Source organism: Sarcophilus harrisii, chromosome 1, assembly GCF_902635505.1.
Source record: "Sarcophilus harrisii chromosome 1, mSarHar1.11, whole genome shotgun sequence".
NCBI lineage: Eukaryota > Metazoa > Chordata > Mammalia > Dasyuromorphia > Dasyuridae > Sarcophilus > Sarcophilus harrisii.
The window spans coordinates 606,495,584-606,517,706 of record NC_045426.1 but is presented as its reverse complement, the minus strand read 5'-3'; the positions used below and the strand labels follow the sequence as shown (position 1 = coordinate 606,517,706).

The 22,123-nt window shown below is 33.9% G+C and overlaps 1 protein-coding gene across 2 annotated transcripts in view; it reads right to left on the bottom strand.

Annotated features, from left to right (window-relative positions):
• COL14A1 (collagen type XIV alpha 1 chain) overlaps positions 1-22,123 on the bottom strand; it is a 249,753-nt gene that overhangs the window by 191,926 nt on the left and 35,704 nt on the right. For both annotated transcript variants that reach the window (XM_031947145.1, XM_031947146.1), the window contains exons 4-5: positions 19,245-19,388; positions 17,534-17,623 (exon numbers count right to left, since the gene is read on the bottom strand). In XM_031947145.1, the coding sequence (XP_031803005.1) occupies positions 17,534-17,623; positions 19,245-19,388 (234 nt within the window). The remainder of the gene's footprint in view (positions 1-17,533; positions 17,624-19,244; positions 19,389-22,123) is intronic.

Below are 22,123 nucleotides of genomic sequence, written 5' to 3'. Positions count from 1 at the left end.
TTGTGCCCATCATTCAACTTTACACAGGAAGCTATTCACTCACTAAATGGTGATTTTTTTTTTTGCAGTGTACTTGCTATGCAGCCAAACTCCCAAGGAGGATGTTTCAGAGACTGCACAAAATCAGAGAGTCACTACTGCCAGTTTCTAGGGATTAAGGGTAGTCCATCTTTGTCCTAATCCCCTACAAACTGGAAATCAGTTTTCCTGCTTCCATTGTGGCCTCATATTGCAAAGCTTCTAGATAACAGAGGCCAAGCTCTGTATCAATTGTAGAGAGAGCCCAAATGCCTAGGAAGTCAATTGAATACTAAAAGCTAGGGGGTCAATCAGGCAACAAGCATTTGTCAAGCACTTACTATGTGTTGAATACTGTTTTAAGTGCTAGGGATACAATGAAAGGTGAAAATAGTACCTGTCCCCAAGGAGTATACATTCTTATGGGAGAGCATATAAATGTATATAAGTATACATTTATATAACTGGGAATATATATATATATATCCACATGTATGGAAAGGCAGTAACAGCAGGGTTAACCAAAATAGTCCTCTTGCAAAAAATAGAATGGAAAGAAGGAAGGAAGGAAGAAGAGGGAATGAAAATGAAGGGGCAGAGCATTCCAAGGATAGGGGACACTCTGTACAAAGACATGAAATTAGGACAAGAATTGCTATGTGTGAGGAACAGCATGTAGGATAGAGTAGATGCATCCTAAATTATTTGGAGAGGAATGAAGTATAAGAAGACTAAAAATATAGGAAATCTTAAAATGCCAAACAGAGAGCAGGTGATTATTGTAACCTTAAGTAATTCAAATGAGTGAATTAAGATTTCTAAGCATCTTCAAAGATGGGGCAAGAAAAAGAGGTGGGTAGCAGATCTCCATTACCATGGAACAGTTCTTCTGAACATGTAAGCATTTTATAAATAAATAAAAAGCACCCATAGCATAACAAACAAAATAGAAACCCCTCTCAGTTGCCTAATGTTCATAATCTGCAGGGTATTGTAGAAATTAAATAGATGAATTAGAATGATGATAGGGAAAGAAAAAAAAGAGCCATTAGTTGAATTTTACAAATAGTCCAAGAGACTTGAAATGGATACCATCAATATAATGCTTGCTGTGGGGATAACAACGGGAGGCCACTTAGGAGATTTTGCTGAGTTGAGCTATTTTTTCAGTCTTGTTCAATTCATCAAGATTGAAATTGGGGTTTTCTTGGCAAGGATACTAAAACGGCTTACCATTTCTTCTCCAGCTCATTTTATAGATAAGGAATTGAAGCAAACAAAGTTAAGTGACTTGCCCAAGATCACACAGCTAGTAAAAGTCTGCAACAAAATCTGAACTCAGGAAAATGAGTCTTTTTTTTTTTTTTAACTGCAGGTCTAGTGGTCTATTCACTGTACCGTAACACCTAGTTGTCCTAGGTGATATTACAAGTAAAAAATTGTCAGAGTGTGGAAACTGATTGGATATGAAAGATAAGAGAGAAGAAAGAGTCAAAGATAACACTAAAGTAAAAAACCTGAGAGAATGATCAAGTGGTAGAAGTTCAGGCAGAAATAATGAAATCAAAAGAAGGGGGAAAGATAATGTTTTCAGTTTTAGACATAACAAGTTTGAGGTGCTGATAAGATATCCAGTTAAAATGTCCTGAAGTCACATGTAGGTATGGAATTGAGAAAAAATATCAAGACTAGAACTACATGTTTAAGAATCATATGCATAGAAATGGGCAGTTGAACCTGTGAGATTGAACAAAGCTAACAAAAGAAATAATGTAAAGAGAGAAGAGAGCCAAGGATAGGTATTTGAGAACACCCACAGGAAGGGGAAATGAAAGGCTATAAAATCATCTAAAGAGAGAAAATGAGTGGTTATACTGGTAAAAGGAGTTTTAGAGAATCTTTTAAACTTAGGGTGGAAAGAGTATCCAGGAGGAAGGAGTGAAGTGTCAAACACTTTACAAAAGTCAAATAAAATGAAAATTAAAAGAAGGCTCTTAGGTCAACATATTTTTGGGACCATGGCAAGAATGAACACATAATTGCAAAAGAATTGAGGAAGCAATGGGTAGTGAGAAAATTAAGGCATTGAAGGGAGATTGATTTTTTCATTAACAGCAAGAAATGAAGACTAAAATACAATCTCCTTATTAGAAGGAGATGTTTACTCATGTCTAACTCTTCATGACCCCCTTCATGGTTATACCTGACTTTTCTCAGCGAAGATACTGAAGTGATTTGCCATTTTCTTCTTCAATTCATTTTACAAATGAGGAAACAAGACAAACAGGGATAAATTATTAGCTCAGGGTTACACAGCTACTAAATATCTGAGGCCAATGAGTCTGGTGAACTAGGGTTGAGTGGCTGAGTGTATATGCATTTGTGTTCTTGGAAGTAGGTATGAGAGAGAGACTACTGGCAATGTGGATTATCTGCCAGGATCTCAATCAGCGCTCATTTTCATCTGCACAAATAAACCAGAGTATGTTAGGTGCCTTTATAAACTTCACAATACACAAATTCGGTCAACCTTTGAACTCACTGACTCACTTTTGGTTGGGAAGGGGAGGAGGGAGATAGATGAAAAGTGAAAAAGATGAAAAACATCAACAGTAGCAGAAAATTAACAAAAATTCATATATGTCAGTGCACTTCCTCAGCCTCTCCAAATATTTGTAGAATCTGGCCTTGGGGTATTTGGACTGTCAATCACTCTGCATAACTGTATTCATAAAATAAACTGTTACCGTTACCACCCACCAACACATGTTTCCAAAGATTTTATACATAATACAGCCTGTCTAGAAAAAAATCACTTAACTCTCTATGTTCAAGTAAAAATGATGGGTAATAATTCTCCTAGCCTAGATTGTGAAGAAAAGTCTTGGTCTAATATTTAATATCTTAATGGTTATACCAGGATTGAAAAAGAAAGCTGTTTTTTTTTTCAGGTGGCAGAAACCCCAGCTCTGCTACTCTAGTCATGTGTCTTTATGAGCTATTTTAAATCTTTGAACCTCATAGCTTGCTCTTCTATGAAATGAAAATAATATTTGTACCTCCTGCTTCACAGGGCCTTTAGAAAAGGAAGCAATTTGTAAGTTGTAATATCCTATGCAAATGTAATGGGATCTTAGATTGAGAGCTAAAATCAGTACAACTCTCCCCCCTCATTTGACAGATGAAGAAACTGAGACTTATGGTGACACTGTCACTAAGTATCTGAGACAGGATTCTGAACTCATCTTTCCCATTTCATATCCAGTTCTCTGTTACATACTTTTCTTATTAACTTAAAAGCTTCATTTCTTGCTTATTCTGCCAACTTTATAGCCTTGTTGTATGGATGGTGATGATAATCATAATACTTCTATTTATGAGAGTGCTTTGATGTTTATAAAGCATTTTATAAACATGACCTCACTTGACCCTCATAACAACATTGAGTTAGACAGTACATCAATTATTATCACCATTTACTAAAGAGAAAATCAAAGTTCAGAGAAATCATCAAACTGACAAATGTGACCATATTCCTTATCTACTCAGTAAACTCTTCTAGTTCTCTGTACGCTGAGGATCAAACGCAAACTCTTCTGCATGGCGTTTAAGAGCCTTCACAATGTGAACTTAACCTATCTTTCCACACTTTCACATGGGGCAGCTAGATGGTGCAGTGGACAGCATACTGGCCTTAGGATTCAGCTGGGCCTGAATTCATATCTGAATGCAGACACTTACTAGCCTCTCATTTTATAGCTGAGGAAACTTAGGACCCCAGGAGTTAAATGATGTGCTTCAGGTTTCACAGTGAGTTAGTAAATAATATTTGGTATGGACTTTGCATTTATTTGATTTTTGGAAATATTATATCCTCTCTCCCCCAAAGCAGAGCAGAATGTAAGCTCTTTGGAGGAAGAGACTATTTCATTTTAATATTATTTCCAGAACATAGCACAATATTTGGTACACCGAAGGTACATAATAAATGTTTGTACAATTATTGAATCAAAAGATTCATTCACCTGATTTAACTAATATCCATCCCATTTGAAAAACTACCTTACACTCCTTATTCTTTCTCTGTTTTGAAGTAACAAACTCAAGGCATTTATCAACATAGATGGATGTGAACCGTATTCACTTAATTTTAAAATTGATAATGTTCTACTCTGCCATTCCCAAAATTAAAAACTAGATTTTTTTTCACACAGTTTAATTTGTATGGGGAAAGGTACATTTACCATTTTTATTATTAAAAAATAATTTGGACCAAACTATTTGAGCTAAAACCTGGGCACCTGGTATTTGAAAAGTTTAAAATAAAGAATTCCCAACAATGAACCACAGTTATATCTCACAAAGCCCCCCTTATCTTTATGTTACTGTTATTATAGGTGCTCACAGTTATTTGGATAATAGAGCTCCATTTTTTCTGGTTGGCAAAGTTCTCAGCTACAAAGAAACCCTGAATCTTGGTTAACTCCTGAGGCAGAAACATTTGTTACAATGATACCACCTGCCTTCCCTCTGGGTGTTGAGACTAGAAATACCATAAAAGATTCTTTGGGAGAAACTAAGAGAAATTTAACATAAGAAGCACCACATAGGGGATTCATTCCCCCAAACTAGATGAAAAGTATTTTCCATAATCTGTAGCGCTCTTTAGAAATAGTATTTAAAATCTTTGATGGAAATGACAGTAATAATAATAATTAGCATTTATGTAATACAAGGTACAAAGTACCTTACATATTAATTCATTTGCCACGTTCACTCAACTTGGCAGGTAGATGGCTTAATGGATATTCCCACAGATTTGTGTGTTTATGTATGTATATGTGCATATAAGTAGATGTGTATAACATACACATCTACTTATATATATTAAATATATATATATATATATTTTTTTTATTCATTACATAGTATGTATAACCTATCTATATAACTATAGCTATCTTTCAAATGTAGCTGAATGGTTATAGTGGTACCAGGCCTGGATCAGGAACACTTATCTTCCTGAATTCAAATCTAACCTTAGATACTTGCTAACTGTGTGACCCGGGCAAATCCCTCAATTCTCTTTGCCCCAGTTTCCTCATCAGTAAAATGAGCTGAAGAAGTAAATGGCAAACCAAGCTAGTATTTCTGCTAAGAAAATTCCAAATGGGGTCACAAAGAATTGGACATGATTAAAAATGACTAAACAACAACTTGATCAACTTTTGATTGCTCAGGGAAAAAAAAAAACCAAGCATTTTTTTTTAAATTTTTTTTTTCTGGAAAAAGTAAAATTTAAGTCTGCTTGCTCAGGGATATAAAAGGGATATAGGAGAGACAGACAAACACATACATATATATACAAACATGTACAAGGCTTTTTTAAGTTCCTGAAATCATATAGATTAAAATATTCTGAAAGTTTAGGAGTCACAAAAATCTACCCTTTTGCCCCTGGCAACATTTACATACTCACTCAACAATGATAAATTTTCTTAAGTTATACCAGTTTTTGCTAACTTCTCCAGATCTGGTAACTTTGGATTTCAGCCAGCATTCCCTTGGTTCTATTGTAGTCAAAGTCTTTATGACTCCTAATATTTTCACTTAGGAAATATGTCAGAAGCAAAATGAAAAGTTCCTTGATTTAAAGTTGTTTAGAAGGGGATTTATTTTGATGCTTCATTTGCAATGTAGACCATTGGGAGGAAGAAAGGGAGTGCTGTCCAGTCACTGGTACCTAAAGCTCACTCTGAGAGATGTTAACATGAGAGTTCATTCTACAAGTCACCTTTTATCCTTAAGCTCTTGGTGAACCATGCAAGTCACCAAACCCTCATATACTTTGTTACTTCCTTGCTATACTTTGGCTTCAACCAAATGAAATGCAGGGCTGGAAAACAACCTGAAGGAAGCAGAACCAATATAACACAATAGCCAGTTTATTTGCAAGCACTGGCAAGTGTAGAGTGTAAGCCAAGGGTGTCAGCATATTTGATCCACACTCTGTGAATGCCGCTGGTTCCAAGCAGTACCCCTCTGTGCCATTCCAAAGGTGTGGGTTATTTCTTTTGTAAAATGAAAAGTAACTTGGATTTCACTCTGAAAATATGTTTTGTTTGCCAAAGTCCTCCCCTTTCTCCTTCTTGATTAGCAAGAGCCTTCTGTGACTCTTTTCATCTAGGTGAGCTTTAGTAGTGTGTGGGAGCCAGCTGAACTGGATCATGAAAGCCAGTTGTTAAATCAACATCCACACCTCAGAAATCAGCAAATGTTACAAACCAGGCCTTGATTTACTGTTTTTTTAATCATCTACTTAAGAAAGTGAAATGGAAAATGTTAATAATGCAAATTAAGCTAAAGAATATGTCTTGTGTATTTTTTCTCAGAGAATCAGTTCTGAAACATTTACCAGGACCCCATCAGCCATATTTTACTTTATTCCTAAGCCAGCTTTTCATCAGCTACCTTGCCCATATGCATATCCTCTATTATGGGGACAATTAAGAGTATAATGAGAATTCCATATAAAAGCAACCTTGCAATTCTAAACATGTTCTTGTTTAAATTTTAAAGTAAAAAGTGTTTTGAACTTTTGTCATGCTGCCAATAATCCCAGAGGACAGAAAGCATACTTGTATTTTTATTATTATTATTTTATATGAAATCCCTTGAGCAATCCAAAGAGTTTCTTAGCAAAGATATGGTAGTTATTTGCTATTTCCTTCACCAGCTCATTTTACAAATAAACAAACTGAGATAACAGAATTAAGTGATTTGCCCAGGGTCATACAGATAGTAAGTATGTGAATCCAAATTTGAACTCAGGTCTGGTGCTCTATCTATTCTGCAACATTGTACCCTCTTTTTTACATTTGAGGAAACTGAGATTCAAAGAAAAGGTCACTGAAAAATGACTAAACAAAAAAAGTGAGGGCAATGATAGTTCTTCGCCTCCAAAGGACATTATGAAGATCCAATGAGTTAAAAATGGAAAGAATTGTGAGAAATTTAAAGTACTGTGCAAATATGTGAGATAGTGTTGTCCCATAATTCCCGGACATATAGCATCAATGGAATAATGTCAGTATTCAAGAGATGAGGTTTTATGGTAGTGAGCAATATGACAGAATTCCCTGATTCTTAACCTGCCTGCTTATGTAAAGGATTTGGCTACAAATCCTTGCTTCATGATCTTATCTTCCTACACTTAATCTCTAATCTTTCCTCTCAGTCCCATCCTAAATAGCTTAATTTATAGGCCTGAACTTGTCCCCCAAACTCTTCTCTTTTGCTGTTGCTGACCAAGGTATCAGTAAATAAATCATTATCTTGTAGAATAGATTGTGAAATCCCAATTGATTGTTTCTGTTAGTGAAACCTTACAAGTTTACAAGTTAGTTACAAGTGAAAATTCTATTGGGGATTATTAACCAAGCTGTAATGAAAATGATGATTTTTTTTGTTGTTTTGTTTTGTTTGTTTTTGTTTTGTTTTGTTTTATTCTGCTGTAGATCTGTCTGTGTACTTTGACTTAGAGAAGAGGGAAAACAGGGAGATTTTTCCATCAGAACAAGACCCTCTGCCAGACATTCAGGGTCTGAGGAGCTGTTATAGGGGAAGTTTTCAGAATCTGAGCCCCAAATGAAAATCATAACTATTTGAGCAGATATGTAATTTGTGTCAAACCAATTGGTCACCCAGGTCCTGATAAAGAGGTTTATCATATTTGGAGGAAATGGTGCTCCAGGCTGGTTCCAGATGGCCTTATTAGCTCTCCAAAAAGCTAGTTTTAAAATGCTATCTACACTCAGAGAAAGAGCTATGGAGTTTGAATGCAGATTGAAGAATATTATTTTCACTCTTTTTCTTTCTCATGGCTTTTCCCTTTTGTTCTGATTCTTCTTTCATAACATGGCTAACATGTACCTCTATCAGATTTCTTGCCATCTTGGGAGGAGGAAAGGAGGAAAAAAAATATGGAACTCAAAATCTTATAAAAGTGAATACTGAAAACAATCTTTTTACATTTAATTGGAAAAAAATAAAATACTATTAAAATAAAAAAGCTACCTTTTCCATGATAACTTGGTATATCACACTTGAAATGAGGAGTTCTGTCACTATCCAACACTGAATAGCTACTGTCTAGACCTAGACTCTTGGTCCGACTCTGTCATCTTCCTTCCAATATCCTTCAAATGATGCTCAAAACTGCCAGTCTAGGGGCTCACCCCAGAGCCATCCTCTAGGTCAAAGCATCTTAAATTGTGGGCCATGTAATTGAATGTGGGGATTGTGAAAAATTTGGCAACAATAATGAATGTTTTATCCTACAGTATTAACTATTCCATCAAGATTTATTTCTTGTGATTTATCATCAGTTAATGTTTGATTTTTATGCCTATTAAAATAGGCAACAACCTATATTCCTGGGGTCATGTAAAAATTTCTTGGGCAAAAAGGGTTCATAAGTGGAAAAAGTTTAAGAAGCCCTGCTCTAGGCTATTGCAAAGCCTCTGCTCAAATTACATCTCAATTAAGTCACCTACATTCTCATCTCTATCATCCCTACAAGGTCAGAAGATCTATTTTCAATGCAAGCTCTAACAGGGATTTGCATAAGTGAGGCTGAGACACCATCACAATCTGAGTTTCACTTTGGTAAAATGGGAATAATATTCATTGAACTCCATAGGGTTGTTGTTAGGAAGATATCAATCAGTTAATTAGTAAGCATTATTAATATCTAACATTTATAGTGCTGCAAAGTTTATAAAACAAACTCTATTTCCTTTGCCAATGCAGATCACAACCTACACCTGGGTAATTGTCCATGTCTTTCCAACAAATCCTCTATCAAAAGCACACCTATTATCTCAAAGGAATTAACATGGCATTTGAGTTATCTTATTATTATGAATGCATAACTAATCAGTCTGTCTTTTTTTTTTTTCATTCTGTACACTTCTTCAACACTTTGTGTTCATTATCACTAGAAACATGCTTCAATCTGTTGATTTATATCCACCATGCATCTTTCCATTGCCCTCTGGGTCATCTGAAAATTTGATGTTTCTGAGATAGTGTTTTCCCATAATTCCCAGACATATAGCATCAATGGAATTATATCATATTCAAGAGATGAGTTTTTATGGCAATATGACATTATTTAAAGGTCTATATGATTTCCTTCATATGTTCCATCTTGATTTATTTTTACCTACAAATTCTAGGCCCTTATCATTGTCCATCTGTGGTACCTGCCTAAAATATATGTGAACTGACAATTTCAGCCTAAACAATTTGGAATTTTTAGTTTCTTTGTTTTCTCATATGGATGTTTACATAAATGTCTTTACCATTGTTGTCTTTTTGTTTTGTTGTTATTTTTCTCCATTATTATTTCCAATTATTCTCTGAGAAGACTAGTCTATCAGGGCTCAGAACAATTAATGTGATTTTATCTATGAAAAGCTAGCCAGAGAATCTCACCTGGCATCTACATAGGATATCTTTGATAAGATTAAAAAACAACTTGGGTAAGCATATGAACATTCAGGATCTCTATCTTATGCCTCATTAAATGACAGTCAGTATATATCAGTGGACATTTATTTGTTCAAACAACATTTATTTAGTAAATATTGTATGTATATACCTGTTCAAGACACTAGGAGAACATAAAGTTTAGACAAGATACTATCTCTAGCTTGATCAAGTAAGGAAATCTATAGTCTACAGGTGAGATAAGAGCAGATAACTATAATATACAATATTATCAGTTAAGTATAACAAAGCAAAATGTTATGTAATATAAGATCCACTATCTGAGTCATATATACATATATATGTAAATATATACACATATATGTATATATATGTATTGTGGATTAGATATGTAAGTATAGTATGTGTGCATGTGTGTGTGTTTGTGTGTGTGTGTGTGTGTAGGGGAGGACTCCTTATCTGAGGAGGGTCTTTAATGTGTTTTTTGGTAATCAATTAATAAAAGGTCCATTGGTACCTTTAAAGAATTCAGGTCAGACAGTAACAAGATTACGTGATGATCAACTGTGATAGATTTGGCTCTTCTAAACAGTGTGGTGATTCAAGGCAATTCCAATAGACTTGAGTTGGAAAATGCCATCTGCATCTAGAGTACTTTTTCTTTCATTTGTTTTTTCTTTCTCACACTTCATTCTCTTTTTGTTCTGATTTTTCTTGCTCAACATGACCAACATGGAAATATGTTTAAAAGGACTGTACATGTCTACTGCTTACTTCTTGTCTTGGGGAGAGAGAAGGTAAAGAAAGGAGGAAGAGAAATTTGAAACACAAAGTCTTACAAAAATAATTATTGAAAACTATCTTTACATGTAGTTGAAAAAATAAAATATGATTAAAACCATTCAGGTCAGGAAGAAAATCAATATATAAGGTGGCTCCTCAGTGGAAATTGTCCACAACAAAGGTTTCTCCATTAGTCCTCTTTATAGCCAATGACTTTTTAGATGAGGCAACTGGGACTAGCTGTGACTTGTCCATGTTTAATTCAACCACAATGCAAAAAACATTTATTAAATTGCCTACTATGTACCAGTCATTTTACTAAGTTTTAAGGAAGCAAAGAGAAAGAAAAGTCCTCAAGGAGCTTACATTTTATAAATTTCATATCAGAAGCAGGATTAGGCCCTGGGTCTTTCATTTTAATTACCCACAATAACACCAGACTTTAGCTGGGTAAATTGGGTAATTATCCCCTAAAGAGCAACTATTAAATTCTGATTAGAGCTTCTTTTATTATCATATTTCAAAAGCAAAAAACCACACAAAAAACAAGTCAAAGGAATAAAATTAATGTCTTATTCTCAATGTTTTTAGGTTGTCTGAGTTAGCCTTCTTCCACCTTTTCAAACATAATAATTTTTACAAAAGAAAAGATAGCAAACTAATTCATTTACTGAAATTAGAAAAGAATTCATATCATTCTTATCTACCAAACTAAGATTTTTTTTAATGGAAATATTGCATTCCAAGGCCAAAGAGTACCAACAAAGGAAAACTCATTTTGGACAATAAAGGCCATCCATTCATGGGAACAACTGGGCTAGGATTGTATTATGCTCAACGGAAAATACTTCTTTTATTCATACATTTGTTTTGCTTTGCATTACTGAATATGTACAGTAGTTGGCAATTGAGCCTGCCAAATAATTAAATAATTATTTAACTAAACAGAGACTTCAGCTAAGGAGCTCAGATCTTTCCATCTAAACTGAACTTTTTTTAAAAATGAGAAATATGTTTGATGGTATCTGAGTCACTCACTTGATGGTATCCTGACCATCAAAAAATAGTTCAGACCAGTGGTTATCAATAGGACAGCAGATCTTCAAAACTGATATATACTTATAGCAGAGTCCTAGGTGGGCATATGGAAATTTCAAAATGAAGGCTACATTAAGCACTGGTGAGACCCCCTGGGGGGAAAAAACCATGGCCCCTTCCAGCTCCCTCTCTACGGGTGCCCATGACATAAGTTCCTTGGGCAGTTACATCATCTTCAAAATGGTTAGGCCTGGTCAGGACATTTATCCAAGGCAAAATGCTCACATACTAGTAGTTCCTGACCTTTACCTCTCTTTTCTTACTTTACTCAAATCATAATGGTAGGGAATAAGAAAGGAAGAGGAAGACCAGGAAAAAAAGTCTAAAATTAATTCAAACAGAAGAATTGGAATTCATCTCTCACTTTTCAACCTTATTCATTATTCCACAAGTTCCTAACATTTGTGTCATGGAAACTTTTGATAGTCTGGCAAAGCCTAGGAACTCTTCTCAGAAAAAGGTTTTTAATGCACAAAATAAAATGCATAATATAACTAAAGAAATCAATTACATTGAAATGAAGTTGTCAATATTTTAAAGTTCATAGACCTGGGTTAAGAATTTTTGGGTACAATCAGTCTTAAGTCCACAATATTCTTCCTGTTCTCTGTGCTCATACCATCACTCCAATTATTCCTTATCTGGATTACTGCAAGAGACTCCTGTAATGTTAATTGGTCTCCTTGCCTCCACTGGATCCCCTCTCCAATTCATCTTCTACATGGTTCACAAATTGACAAGGTTGAACATCTTATTTCATTGCTTAAGAAGTTTCAAGTGACTCCCTAATGACTCTGGGTAAAATATAAATTCAAGCAGCTAGGTGACCCCAGGGAATAGAACCCAGTGAGTCTAAAGTCAGAAAGACTCAACTATCTTCCTGAGTTCAAATCTGACCTTAGACATTTATTAACTGTGTGACCTAGGCAAGTCACTTTATTTTGTTTGCCTCAGTTTTCTCATCTGTAAAATGAGCTGGAAAAATAAATGTTAAACCAATTTAATATCCCTACCAAGAAAACCCCAAATGAGGTCACAAAGAGTGGGACAGGGTTGAAATGATGAAAACAACAACAAAATACAAACAACTATTTGACATCTATAGTGCTCCACAATCTGACTTCACCTGACTGCCAAAAAGGGTCGATGAACAAAATATTAAGAACCACTGATCTGGGACTTCCAAATCTTGGTCTCCAAATGCTCCCATTGGATGTAAGTGGCACTAATTTTTATCATGCATTTAATTGCAACTTATGTTAGATAGAGTACTGGAACTGAAATCACGAAAAAGTAGATTAAAATCCTATCTCCCACACTATGTGACCATGACCAATCTCTTTGAGATAAATTGGGATTAATCATATCTGTCTTACCTTCCTCTCAGAGTTGATCAGAAGCACAAATGAGATAATGTACAGAAAGTGCTTCACAAACTTTAATATACTATATAAACTGATTATTATTTACATGGCACCTAAAATAATTGATATTTAAATTTTACTTAACATTAATAGCAAATAATTACATTTAATCATATGCAGTTTTTACATCAGAAGTAAAGAAAAGCCACCATATCCAAACCAACTTTGAAACAACAACACAAATAGTACCCCAAGTCAATAAAATGAGGATGGAAAAACAAAGAAAATTGCAAGCATCGGTAGCCCCAGTCAGCTCTGGCCTTCCCTTTTATCACCATTGAAGAATGGTTTAACTTGTTCCCACATGGAAAACAGTTAATTGTTCAAATTGAGTCCTTTCGAATCTTTTCAATGATTTGGCAAAGGGATTAATCATAAAATCCAAGGTCTCCTACTCTAGATCTTCAGTCTTTGCTACCAGTATCACCCTTCCTTTATTTTGACACATAAACTAAACATGACTAAACATGACAGTAAGATAAGAAAATGAAAAGCTACTCCTTTCTTAGGAAGCAAACCCCAAAATATAAATCATTTGTATTTATCCAAGCTTTTCCATTTGTCTAACATTCTGGGAAAGATTTCTCTTAATGTTTTTTTTTTTTTTCCCTTTTGCCACAGAATTGAAACGTGTTTCCTTTTCTAGCCTCAAAAGATAATACTATAAATGTTTTCCATGTGGCTCACATCATCCAAAACCATTTCTCTCTTCTAAAAATCATTAATTTCTTCCTTATTAAATTAATGGCTGCCAAACATTTTAAAACTGTGAGCCAATACAATAATCACAACCAGGTTTCAGTAGGAAGCAACATGGGTCTGATCAGGGACATAGAATCAGACAGAGTCACTAGGGAAAAAGTCAATCAGGGAAAATCCCAATAGGACATAAGACTAAATAAAAGCGATTCAGCCATCAGCAATAAATTCAACTTTCAACAGGCAGGTGGTGCACAGAATCAGGAAATGTGACAAGGAACAAAGGACAATCCAGGCATGCAGACAGTCTGAGCTATCAGAGACCCAATCACAGGTTAGATTCTGTTTAATAGCAACAGTCTTACTCATCTCAATGACAATGGACAAAATCAATAAAATAATTGGTAGGTAGGAACTGCCTGGAATTAGTTATCTGTATCCTGCAAGTGAAATCATGTAGAATTATAAGACAAATTTTATCTTTTCATATTTGGTTTATCAGAAAGAATAATAATCAGAGCAAGTACTTTAAAAAGCTATTTCAAATACAAATATATTGAGAGCATTTAAAAAGAAAATGTGTATTTAGAGTAAAAGGATATATTTCTTCTGTATAATAAAGTCAATCAGATTTTTTTATGAAAATGAATGGGAAAATGACAAGAAGACAGATTTAATGATGGATGACATAATAGTTGTCTTCATACTTATGAAGATCTTTTGCCTTGGAGAAGGGAGAAAAAACAGATTAGCTTTGCTCCAGGGAGCAGAGCTTAGAATATTGTGTGGAAGCTCAAAAAAGGAAAATTTTATACATAAAATAAAGAAAAAAAACTTCCAAACAATTAGACCTTTCCTAAAGTAGAATGGATTGCATTTTGAAGATGGTTGGTTCTTCTTATTAGAAAACTTTAAGCAGAGAATAGATAACTTTTTCTTAGGGATATTATGTAGAAGACTCTTAATCTGTTTAGACAATATCTAAGATCCCTTCCAATTCTGATATTCCATGACTATATCATATTTTTAACATAAAGTACAGAATATATATTGTTTCTTCTTTTTTACAAGACCTTTTTTTAAAAAACATGATTTTATGAAATCTTATTTAAGTGGATTCTGTGAAATCACATTTAATTTTATTCTCACAGTCTAATGGGAACATGTCTACTTGAGTTTTATTTTATTAAATTATTTTTAAATACTCAAGTAGATATGTTCCCATTAGACTGTGAGTGCCTTCCAAATGGGAACTACCTTTTGCCTTTCTTTGTTTATCCAGCACTTAGAATAATATCTGCCTGGCACATAGTAAGTAAATATTTATTGACTAAGTGACTTACTCTTCCATAAATGAGACACTCCATCTCTTGACTCTGGGTAATTTTTTGACTGTCTCCTATGCTGGGAACACTCTTCTTCCTCAGTTCCACCTACTGACCTCCCTGGTTTCTTTTAAAAAATCCTTGCTAAAATCTTATCTTTTCCTGATAGCTTTCCCCAGACCCCTTCACATTGATAATTATTTTTCCTTAATTCTTAAATATTTATTCACTGATTGATCCATACTACATAATACTTTTAAACATTCACACTGGGGGCAAGAGACCAAAACACTAATATTCTCCTTGCTTATGATATCAATACTTTAGATTTTATTCTAGCAGCTATCTAAAAAAAAAGATAAGGCATAACTCCACATAACGACAAAAAGATTGTTTTAAGTTTTGTTTTTTCTTTTTCAAACGTTTTATGAAGGCAAAATCATGTATTTTCCATATTAACATTGATTATATCATTGTATCACTACTTTATGGTAGTGAGACATGGGATACCTCTGCCTCTGAAGAATTAAGATTATTAAACAGAGAGTAATTGGCTCTGTATAGTATAAACAGATTGCAGAATATACCCAACAAGAACTCCAAAGAAAAACAGTAATAAAGGATATTATCAAGAAATTCCATAATAGGAAGAGGAAAAGAAGGGCTAGTCTTACAGAAAGATTGATTGGGGGTTGATGAGGAAATAGATGACAATAATGCTGGAAGAGACCAAGGAACTTTAAATACATCCCTTCTGGCAAGCTTTTGGGAAGGCATGGACAGAAGTTACAGAGGATGGTTAGGAATAGATGGATTTAGCTCTGCCTTCTTAGAGGGAACTTCCAAAATCTATCAGCTATCTATAAACATTTAAGTGCCTACTATGTGCCAGGAACTCTGCTAAGTTCTGATTGTATAAAGGGAAAAAAGCAAAATAAGCTTCCTCTTCTACAGTCTAATAACAACAGAATTACTTCATTATTTAAATATAATTTCATAGATTTAAAGAATTTTAGAGTTGTAAGGTATTGAAAAATGGGTAAAGATATTAGTAAAGAAGAAACATAATTACCTTTTGTAAATAAATGATTTGTTTATTTAAAGAATTCTTGAAAGTCAATTAAAATTAATTAAAATAATAACCAATAGAATTCAGGATATAAAATAAATCATAAAAATCATCATCATTTTTATATTTCCAATAAAACCCAGCAGAAAGAAATAAAAAGAGAAATTCCATTTAAAACTATTAGTGTGTGTGTGTGTATATATATATATATATATATATATACACATATAATGCTTGTGATTTTACCAATGAAAATGAACACAGGAACTATCTGAACTCAACTACTAAACACTGTGGAAATAAAAGCAGATCCAGAAAACGGTGGGAAAAAATTAAGTGCTCTTGGGTAAGGCAAGCCAATATAACAAAAATGACAATACTACCTAAATTGTGTTATTGTTAAGCCTTCATTCTTGAAGAGGACCAATGATATTGTGAAGGTGATATCTTGACTTGCTTGTGAATTGGATTTAAATGAGGCAGAGCTGAGCAAAGGAGCAAAGTCACTGACCTCTTCTCTTTTCCAGAATTATTAGGGTGCAGTGGCAAGACAAAAGTCAAGACTACTTATGATGGCCAAGTGCTACTTAAGTTAATTTATCTATTCAAGGTCATATCACAGAAACTACTAAAGGACTACTTTATAGAACTAGAAAAAAAATTCTCTAGAAGAATGAATAGTCAAGAATCTTAAGAGAAAGAGTGAAAAAAACTAGAAAGGAAGAAGGCCCAACAAAATCATATTTAAAATTCTATTACAAGGAAGTAATAAAACAATCTCATACTAGGTAAGAAACAGACTAATTAGTGGAATAAATTAGGTATAAACCATATAGAAGCAAATGAAAATGGTAGCCCAGTATTCAACAAGTCCCCAAATCCCTTTACTGAATGAATGACAGTTTTAACAAAAACTGCTGGGAAAACTGGCCAGTTGGGAAAACTAGACAGACAACTCCTATCACCTATGTTTTATCCAGTTATTTCCTTCTTTTTTGAGCCCCTGCTACCATTCTATTCCCCAGATATCATTCACCAAATAAAGACACACAGATCACTTTTAAAACACTATGTAAATATGAATTGATAAAAGGAAAAGAGATATCCAGATTTAAAAAAAAAAAAAAAAGATATCTGTGGACAATGGCTGAGCTATCTGGATAAGTTAAGTAGTATTTTTTTGTTTTTGATCCAGGAATGTGAGGTTCTTGAACTCAGTGACAACTTCATTTTTTATTGTTGTATACCCAGCACCTAGTAAATACAGGAGGTGTTTAATAACTGTCTGTTGAAGGACAATTGCTTTTTTTCTCTATATCTACAAATAAGTTTAGTGCACATCAATTTTTTCTCTCTTTTTTTTGCACATCAATTCTTAAACATGCTTTCACTATCATAGAATCTAGACCTTTATTTTTCTCCCAAAGCTTTACAGTTGCAAAATACAAGGAAGTTTTCTAATGGTGACATTAAAAATGAGCACTTGTAATTACAAAGATAGCCGCTATTAACTGTTGCAAAACAAGTAAGAAGTTTGATGAAACAAATCAACCAGCTATGAGATGTATCCCCCGATGAAACAGTATAGTGAAAAGTGAACTGACCTTCTGCTGGTGGAGATGGCTTACTTCCATTTCCCTTGTCTACAACTTTGACCTTTGGTTTAGGCTCTTTTCTTTTCTCCAAATCTTTAACTAAAAGAGAAATTAATAAATATATTAATTGCTTCAGTCACTAATAGGAATTATCAAAAGCATCACATATAATAACTATAATGACAACAATAGCTAGGAATTGGTTTGCATTGCATATGTTACTCATTTAATCTTCACAACAAACCTGGAAAGTAGGTGCTATTGTTATATTCCCCATTTCATAAAAATTTCAAAAAAACTTGGCATTTTACATTGATAGAAGGGGGTTTTCTCTCCAGAAATTCCCTATACCAAGAAAAATTGGGCCTGGAAGGTTTTTTTTAAATTATAAACTATCTGAAATAGAAAAAAACATTATAAATCAATTACACCAACCCTTTCATTTCACGAAAGAAGAAATTGAAACCTTGAGAGGGTTGAGAAAGTTGAGAAGACAGCCCAAGTTACAGTAGAACCTAATTCTTTTGACCTATATTCCAGGTTCTTTCAGATTCTAGCAGAAGCAAAATTGTTTTCTTTTTCACTTTGCTTTCCCTATTGACAAACTATTGCTTTTGTTACTGTCTTCAGTATGAAACATTTATACAAGTCCAAGAGCTTTTTTCATAGTCTTTATTCTCCTAAATCACAACATTTGACTGTGTCATTTTGTAAATTCTCAAAATCCAAATAACTTGATTTAAGTTGGAAGGAACTTTTAAAACCCTATATATAGCACAAGATTCTTCTCTATATTATATTCTTCATGTGGGCTTGAAGACCCCAGTAATAGTGAAATTACCACTTTCTGAGGGTACAGCTCAACAGGGTATTATTATTAAGAAGTTCAATATTGATAATTGTAACAATAACTATATTCCAGTGGACCTTTGATCTCATTAGTATCTTCTAAGGGAATTCCCTATTATACAGAGCACAACAAATCCATGTCTGCCCATCTGGTGTGGCTCTTATTCATGTCTTCCTATAAATTTGCTACAAAAAAGTCACCCAATGTGCTGAAGGCTGCCTCCTCACGGCACCTCTGATGTCTCATAGACAGTGCCAGCAGAGCACAGGATCCTGGCAAATCCCAATATACTGAAAGGTTTTGAATATGGTCTCCATCTGAGAAGCAGCATAACTAAAGTTAAATCAAAAGAGGAGATAATACCATTGTAAAGGAACTTTGGTCCTTTCTTACTCAAAAGAAGAGAATTTGGAGTAATATATAATAAAAATGTAATTATGACACCCACAGGTCCCAAACCATCTGAAAGAGGCTGGAAAAGTTTTCATTTCAAGTTAAAAGCCTTATCTATGCTTTAGCAATTAAGTAAAATAGCATAGATTTTCCTACTCCTTTCTTTTGTTTCTGTGCATAGTGCACAACATCCTCAGGAAAAACAAAAGTTAAGACAGAGCAGGAGCAAACTGAATTTACTTATTTGTGAGTTCCTCGATTCATAAGGATGGTGTTTTATATGGCAGTATCTAGCAATGGGTGCTTATATAAGTAGTAAGCCTTTAGTTTAATCAAATATTTAATTTATTTATTAAGCATTAATTAATTTTGCACAAATGACAATCAACAAGTGAAGAAAAGAATTCCAGGCTACAGATCTAGACAGCATTTAAGGCAGAATTCAAATTTAGTACTTAATGGTACACAAATACATACTTCTGAATTGGCCTTGAGCAGGTTTACTTTCTTTGTCTTTATCAAATGCAATAAGTTGTACTATATATTCCTCATCTGGCAAAAGGCCTTGAATGATGGCTTTATTTGCACTGTTCTGAAGAGTCAGTTGGTTGGTTTTTTCACCTAGAATGAAGCAAAAAAGATATATACTGCTGAAAAGACGATATTAAGAAAATTTTATTAGATAACATATAGATACTCAAGATTTTAAATAATAAACTTTTTTTTAAAAAATCTGAATAATTATTCATATATCTCATTTAATTTGGCCCTATAATTCTTGCCATGAAACCTAATTTGACCTCTTTGGGATATTAATAGCACATATTTATAACTTGCTTTATGGTTATGATAGACCTGATACAATATGGCTCAGAGGCCATGTTGTAGAACAAAGCAATAAATTTGGAGTCAGGAGATCTGGGTTCAAATCCAAGCTCTGATATTTTACTAGCTATATGATCATGGACAAACTTTGATTCTGTTTCTTCATTTCTAAAATGTATTATTTAGATAATTCTAAATATTAGAAGAAGGTTCTGTTAAGAAGGTTCTTTATAAAAATAAACTACTATATAAAAATTATGGTTACTACTAGATATTATAAAAAATAGAAAAATTCTTTGAGTCCATTTCTTCATTAATAAAATGAGTGTAATTCTTAGTTAAATTCAAAGAGTTGTTGAGAGGAAATCACTTAAAGGATGTCATTATTTCATTTGATCTTCACAACAGTTTGCGATAGATAGTACAACCATTATTATACCCATTTGACAAATGTATTAAAAGAGTAGAATTGTCACAACAGTCTAGAAAACGAAGATGAAATTAGGCCTGTATAAAAGTTGTTTTTATACAAAATCTTTCATCCCTGTACACCATCAGTCAATACACTATAGATATACATTTCCTTATAAGAAAGGAAGACAGCAAAATTCTACAGGGAATTTAATTCTGAATGGAAGGAATTTTTTTAATTCTTAAAACTAAAAAGGTGTCTAGACAAAAAAAGTAATTTGATGTTGTCATTCTTTTTTAGTACCTATGAATTAAAACAAAACATCCTGATTCATGGAGCAAAGTAAACATCTTCAACTTTATCCCTGCCTTGAATACTTGAAGAAGAACAGGCAGGGTGCTCTCTGTTGTCTGGCTGCTTAAAGATAAATATTCAACTAAGCATTGTAGTTTCTGGCCTATGATTACTGTTACAGGACAGGAAGACTAGTGGATCCTCTTGATCTCAGACATTCTGTGATACAATAGGCCTAAAGCTGATTGAGTATGTTCAAGAAGCCTAGAGGATAAATGTTCACATAAATATTTTTTTTTTATTTAATAGCCTTTTATTTACAGGATATATGCATGGGTAACTTTACAGCATTAACAATTGCCAAACCTCTTGTTCCAATTTTTCACCTCTTACCCCTCCACCCCCTCCCCTAGACGGCCGGATGACCAGTAGATTGTTCACATAAATATTATCAGAGGTCTTCCTACTATCCATGATGACACATTACTGCTCTTTAAATTTTTAACTGTATGTGTCTTCATTTCTAAATGTCCCTCTCCACTTCCCTATCTAAAAAGCCATCCTTTATTTTTAAAATTATTAAAAATAATGAAATTACAATAATGATAAAAAACTCTAAAAACATTTCAATTGTCAATATCTCATGCAATGATTTTCCTCCAATCAATAGCTTCTCTTCCTATGATAGTTAACATTTTTTAAGTAAAAGCTTTTTAAATTTTACATAATCATGGAAAAATTCAGTCATTTTGGTGGTGTCTGATTCTTTGTGACCCTATCTGAGATTTTCTTGGCAAAGGTACTGGAGTGGTTTGCCAGTTCTTTCTCCAGCTAATTTTGTAGAAGAGGAAACTGAAGTGAATAGAGTGAAGTAACTTACCCAGAATCATGCAGCTAATAAGTGTTGGAATCTAAATTTGAACCCATGAAGATAAGTCTTTCTAACTTTAGGCCAGGCACTATATCTACTGTGCCATTTAGCTTCCATTTTCCTTACCTAACCTTAATCATTCACTGGGCATTATCTCAGTAAAACTGAGTTTAAAAAGGCCAAGGTCTCCCACTACATCCAGGGCCATAGCCAATCATGCTGGCCACTGGACTCTGATGTCTCTGGAAGAGAAAGTGAGGCTGTTGACCACCCTTACTTCAATCCAATTCATTTGCATGTATCACCTCCCTGATGTCATGGTCCTTTTCAAGAATGAAGGATAAGGGGACAGCTAGTTGGTGCAGTGGATAGAGCACCAGCCTTGAAGTCAGGAGGATTTGAGTTGAGTTCAAATCTGACCTCAGACACTTAACACTTTGTAGCTGTGTGACCCTGGGCAAGGCACTTAACTCCAATTGCCTCAGCAAAAAAAAAAAAAAAAAAAAAAAAGAATGAAGGACAAATAACAACAATCATGAAAGACAAAACATTTTCTTTTACTGAAAAATAAAAATTATTGTGAAAGATAAAAAATGTCATCCTTTGTAATCACTTCTTTGGTCAAGAACTCTTCCCCCAGCCACATGTGGGAAAAGCACTTGAATTGATTCTCTTCTATTTCTTTTAATGTATGACTCTTTAGATTTAAGTTGCACATATACTTTGAATTTACTGTGGTATATGGTGTGAGGCACTGATCTAAGCCTAATTTCTCTACAAAACTACTGTTTCTCATTTTCATAGGTTCAAATCTAGCTTCTGACATTTATTAGCTGTGCGACTCTGGATAAGCTATTCATCCTATTCATCTCAGTTCCCTCTTCTATAAAATGAGCTGGAGAAAGAACTGACAAACCACTCTAATATATCTGCCAAGAAAACCCCAAGTAAGGT